This window comes from Charadrius vociferus, unplaced genomic scaffold (assembly GCF_000708025.1).
Source record: "Charadrius vociferus isolate BGI_N301 unplaced genomic scaffold, ASM70802v2 scaffold46, whole genome shotgun sequence".
Classification (NCBI taxonomy): domain Eukaryota; kingdom Metazoa; phylum Chordata; class Aves; order Charadriiformes; family Charadriidae; genus Charadrius; species Charadrius vociferus.
The window spans coordinates 1,737,790-1,743,943 of NW_009648710.1; the positions used below are offsets into that span (position 1 = coordinate 1,737,790).

Below are 6,154 nucleotides of genomic sequence, written 5' to 3' on the forward strand. Positions count from 1 at the left end.
GGGGATTTGAGAGACCACATTGCTAATTTTTCTGCTTGGGTCTGTGTATCTGATTATTGGTTTCTAAATATAATTGGAGATATTGATTCCTTGACATTTATTATGTCAGTTCTGCTTTAGAAAATTCTCTCATGTATTAGTTTTCCCCATGTTCTCAGAGAGCACCATGACTTCTCTGCCAAGTGAGAAAGTGCAAGCTATAGTTTTTGTTAGGAATAAACACTTCAAAAGCAGAATAAATCTCAAACACACAGCTGGAAGCAGGTAGCCCACCAGTGTGTTGCAGAAGGCAAAGAAAAGAAAATTTTGAGAAGAGACATTGGGCAAACCCTAGGTTTAGAAGCAAGCATTAAATTAGCAAGCATTAACACTTTTTTTTTTCTTTTTCTTTTTAGTAACAGCATTTTCAATGTTTAAAGTCAATCATCAGCAAGTCCCACAGTTCTGAGGTCAGAATATCTGGTATTCCCCTCAAGGCACACGGACACGTGCAATTCTTCCTCATACATTCCCCCAAAGCAGCAATATCTTTATTAACATTCACCAGCTTAAAATAAAGATGTATTGAAAATATACAATTTATTATATATCTTACAACATTTCGTTTTTTCCCCATATATTTCATCACAGCAATATAAAATTCAAGGTCATTAAGTAGAGAGCATGGTATTTTATTTAGAGTTTCATTTCAAACTCGATACATACACACTTTGTCAACACTCTTCATTTTTATTATGATCTTGATAGAATTTCCCTCTGAGAGAGACAATGATCACAGAATGAAGTTTTAATTATTTAGGCCCAAACTAATGCAAAATACCAGCAAAAATCATAAAACCTTTAGCATCCAAATTTCTAAGAATGGTAGGTTTTGTAAGCTTAAATATTTAAATGTAAAGGGACTTTATTTCAAGTACTATAAAAGAGAAACATTGCCACTTACTGGCAGTACCAGTGTCTTTGCAATATTTGTAGGTATTTATGTGCATCTTCCAAAAGCTTTATTAACTTTTATACTATTTGTCAATAAAAAGCCCCATTAACATTTAAACTGTGTATGCCCAACTGGCTACTTCAAACAAGAATCAAAAGATAGCCTGTAAGAAACAGTTATTTATTACAGACTACATTATCGGGACTGTACATGCTGAGGATTTTGAAAAGCTCACATTTCTTAAAGTAAAGTGAAAAAATAAATAAATCAATCAACAGGCAAAAAGGCTGCACGTGGTCTGAGCAGCAGATGTGACAGCCACGTGGGCGAATGGGTATCTCTGACAACACAGTACAGCTTTGGAAAGAATAGTACAACCAGCTCGAGCCACTTCAGGAGTACTGCAGGTGTAAAGAGATCACACTGCGTATGGAACTGAAATTTAAACACCGCTTTTGCAGTAGGATCAACAGAACTTACCTGGCATTAACAACTAGCCTTACCTGACATTAAGAATTTGTCTTCATTGGGCAAAAACTTGATTTTAATCAAAGATAACATAATCATTGGATAAGAACTGAAATCACAGCTGTGCAGATGACAGACTCTTCAATCAAGCTGCTGAACTGGAAGTGCCAAAGACATGATTCACCAGCTCATGTATGTCCCCCAAAACTTTGTTTTAAGCACCACCAATTTTGTAAAAACCCTGCCTGCTGCTTCTGTAAAGTGGGTATTTCAAAAGGTAAGGAAAAACTATCCCAAAATCTAGAGACTGAAAGTGAAGTCAAGCAGTCTATTACCACTGCTTTTACAAATCATTAGTGAAGGCAGCATGACCTGTTCCACTGAAGAGAAAAAAAAATCATGAATTGTCTTCAAGTATGGGAGATATACTCACAGTGACAACAGAGGCATTCATTTCATTACTTTACAACAGGAAATCTATAGACTCCACCAAAAATATACAATCAAAATGGAGCTAGTATGACAAACGGCACTCACATAGCAACAATGAAAATGTGAAGTCCCCAAATTCAACAAAAATGCATTTCAGTGGCTTTGCTTCCTCAGGCTCCAGTTTCACAGAGCACCACTTCATTCAGTCATTCCTTTCATCTCACGTCCGTCTTGTCTTCTGTTTTTTTGTTTGTCTCTTTGCATCTTCTGAGCCACCTGTGTCAGAACCTGTCTGTCCGAGAGCACGTACTCCTTGCAGTCGAGTTGTCAGCTGTAGCAATAAGGGAATAAGCTAGGGGAAAAAAAAAAAGGAAGCAGCTTGTGATTACAATGGTATGTAAGGTCTGTACAATAACATTCTTTAGACTGATGCAACCCAAAACAAATAGAATCTATTTTTAAATTGCACATCTACAAAGACATCAAAAAATGGCAGCAAATCTTGGGAAGCAATCAAACCAAACCTCTGGGAATTTCTGATAATCAAAGCCTAAAATGATTGTCAGTAACTTTTTTCCTGCAGTCATCTAGCCAAGAACAGCAGTTCTTGTCCTGAGTCTTGAAGACGACTGCTATTTTCAGTGGAGACACTTTCAGTGACATTGGAGAAAATCCTGGAGAATCCCACGTTCTGTGCTGTCTTACCCATGTTTGACAGGAAATCAAACTGTACAGACAGCCATATCAGAGAAGACTAGAAGAACATGGCTTTTTAACAAAGACAGAGGGGGTTATATAGTAAGTAGTTATATTTCTCTCGAGACCTTTTCACTAGGGAGGGTGTAAAGCTAAAGAAACCAGACTCAATGACTTGCAAGTTTTTTTTCCAGTCTGATTGCTCCCGAAGCCAATAAAATAATTATTTTCATTCCCATTGTCATTGGGTCTAGCTACCTGAATTTGAATTATGCTGTATTCCATTTTTTCCCAGAGCCCTCAAATGAGAAGACAAAATTCAGGAACAGCACAAGAACTCACTGTCACACTAACTTTTTTCAAAGTAAGGTCACTGTCCAAAAACTTAGCTAAGTTGTGGCTTTTCTTAAAATGTGTCACATAAGATGACTGCTGACTGCACCTCTGTCTGGATAACCACCTTAACAAAGTATTCATTGACAGGACAATAGTATTTGGGTAAGACAAATAAAACCCATGACTTACCTTATCGTGGTTGTAACCAGCCAACAACAGAAGCAGTGTCAGTGGTAACGCGATGTAAGATCCTTGGGCAATATCTTGTTCAGGCAGCTTTCTCTGAAAACAATGAGGACTATGGATTTTTCTTTTGTTTTTTTAAACAGCCATTTTGACTATGAAATCCCTCGGCTTTAAGCAATGCCAGCACAGATCATGTGGCATGCCCAGACCTTCCCATCTGACTTCCTTCTAAGTACTGCTCTAAGATTTACTTTACATACGACTTCGAAGCAGTCCTCTTGATCAGATTCATTCATCTATTACCTTCTTCCTGGGGTTTGCTGTTTTTAAAAGTTAACTCACTGATGGTCAGCCTCCACTTTACAGTCAACCTGGTGTGCTTTGATTTACCTGTCACATGCTGCCCAAACCTCTGTGATCCCAATGATAATACTACAGCAACCATACTAGAACAACATCTTTCAAGGCATATCTGCATCCTTCATTTATAACTGCCTTTTCATGTTTCCCTCATGTTTCACTGGCATATGAACATGCAGCAGTGCAGAAGAGAAATAGATCATTTAAAAGTATTACAGAACGAACATTTCACTAAATTGACTGCACTGTTCAGAAGTGCAAAGAGACACCTCTCACTCAAAGGAGTTTTCCCCTGGTGCTAGTTTGAGAACTCCTCTGCTTTACCCCTTCCCTCCTCTCCAATAACTAAAGATCTCTTTTTGGCCTGGTGATACTTCTTTCATATACACAGAAATCGTTAAAGGAATTCTGACAACAAGCCTATCTTTCCCTTTCAGCCCTCAGTTACTGCAACCTTTCAGTTAGTATCACGGCTATAACTCCTTCTTGAACTCCTTACCTGTCTCCCGTAATATACCACCTTATTACATCCCTGCCTGATGTCTTACATGTGGCCAAATCCAAATTCACTGTCACTTTAATGCCACGCACAAACCTCTTTATATTTACATTAATAGAAAGTTTGGCCAAGACCACAAATAACATGCAGGCTATATACTCAGTCTCAAGGTGAACACTTGAACATTTAAGTATTTTGTACTTACAGTGGGACTAAAGATCAGTGTAATGTGTTTATGATATCCAATAGCAGTGAATGAAACTTGAGGCAGGGTGTAGTCATACTGCGATTTTGACAACGTAGAATCCAGGAGTACCACATAATTCTGTGGGTAAAAAATACACTCAGGCTACAGCATCAGTAGCAGTCTGGGACAAAATTAGATTTAAAGGCAAAAGTCAGTTTAACAGGCTTCAGATCTTCTGAGACACTGGTCACTTTGGCATGAATACGGTACTGCAGGCACACCATAAATAACACTTCAGTGTCCTTCGGAAAAAAAATGAAAGAGAGCAAAGCTAATATTCTTACCTCTCCATCTCGGAGCAGTGGTGGGAAATGGAAAAACAGGGATAGGCCTAAGTTGACTGTATGAATTGGGTTGTCAAGATTTTCACTTTTGTAGAGCTTCACCTGTGAGGGAAAGAAGACAGCACAAACCAGGCATTTCTGAGCCTGCACTACAATAGGTAGATATTTAAGAAATCCCACACCTTAAGGGACAAAAGCACTTCAAAATTTGTCATGTGTTTTATAAACAGACAGTTGTTAAGTAAGAACATTGGGAATTGTTCTACTCTGGGACGTGAAGTCACAGAAACAGTCTTTTTACAGAACTTGAAATCATTTAGGAACAACTGATATATGACATTTTCATGTATCTAGTGTACTAAAAGTAGTCTATGCCGTGCATCAACCAGAACCGAACAACTCTTTTAAATAAACCCAGCAGTTTCACAGGAATTTGCAGCTGGGGGTTGTTTCCATTTCTCCAATAGGCTCAGTTTGCTTGATTTCAATTTCTCTAAACGTATTTAACAAGCTAGACATCCTCAGGCTACAGAATAGGCCTGAAGTCCTCAGCAATACAGTTTTCTCAGAAACCAGCATAATTAAAAGAGGGTTGTATGACAGTCGAATAAGGCTGGTAGGGGGAGCAGCACGCCCTTACATGAGGCTGCTTGTATGCACAAAAGTTTATCAGCCACTGCACCTCCTCCAGGGGACACAGGAAGAAAAGTGATGGTTTTTGTGGACCACTGAAGCTGCCTTCTAGCATCTATCCCATTGTTTTTAAACCTCTGGATCAGATACTTGCTAAGACTTGGCTCTCCTTGCACACACAGCCCAACTAAATTCTCACTGATTCTGCCCAGTGCTGCCATGGTTGCAGCTCCAATCACAGCTCACCAGAGCATTTCCAGTTGTTTCATCAGGCCCATGCAACCAGAAGGGACCAGACTGAAGTCACAAAACCGCTTCCTTGTGTCTGTATCAAATCTTAGCACATCTTTCAAAGACAAAAATTTCTACCTTGAAAGCAAGGGTGATGATATGCACTCATCAACAGTGCACGTGCATTACATGCAACGCAAAACCCAACCTCATATGAAACAGGTACAGGCTTGGATAACTTCCATGTAGTTACATTTTGACATTAAGTCCTATTTGCTTAGGCTGAATTGCAAGTGTCTAAATTTCCCCAGAAAGATAGGAAGCTCACTCAGTTGCTCTTCAGTAAGGTGACACATTTTCCCTTCACACCTGCTCTGAATGTTGGATCCTCTGGATGTCTCCCAAAGAAACCAATAGCTTAGCAATGAGATCTTGGCAGGTGAGATGCATAACAGCCTAGTCTGAAAGAAATCCAGGCACTGCATTTATATTTGTAGGTAACATTTCAAGAAGCTTTTAAACCTGAGAAATTGTACTAGAATTCCTACCACACTAACACCTCTTGCAGATACTTCCAGCATTTGCAGTATAACCCAAAAGGATCACAGGCGTTCAGGAAGGGTTTTTTTCAGATCACAGTGCAGTCTTTTGAAAATTTCAAGCTTTACTATTTGTCTCATACTCTCTCTTCTAGCTGTACTTATAAATTCATGTGTCCTATGGTATCATTGCATTCACATGGTATCTTCTTGCTAGCAGACATGCACATCAAGAATTCTAGGTGTTTCAGGAATTAATGCTATTCTCTGACGCAGAGGAATCATTTCACCCCTGCTGCCTTGCTTTCC

General features: G+C 39.0%; 1 protein-coding gene across 1 annotated transcript in view; it reads right to left on the bottom strand.

Moving 5' to 3' along the window:
• Positions 1–1,803: 1,803 nt before the first annotated feature.
• Positions 1,804–6,154, bottom strand: part of LOC104287836 (nodal modulator 1) — a 30,947-nt gene continuing 26,596 nt past the window's right edge. The window contains exons 28-31 of the mRNA XM_009886570.1: positions 4,443–4,544; positions 4,117–4,236; positions 3,056–3,148; positions 1,804–2,186 (exon numbers count right to left, since the gene is read on the bottom strand). Of these exons, the coding sequence (XP_009884872.1) occupies positions 2,055–2,186; positions 3,056–3,148; positions 4,117–4,236; positions 4,443–4,544 (447 nt within the window). The 3' untranslated portion in view covers positions 1,804–2,054. The remainder of the gene's footprint in view (positions 2,187–3,055; positions 3,149–4,116; positions 4,237–4,442; positions 4,545–6,154) is intronic.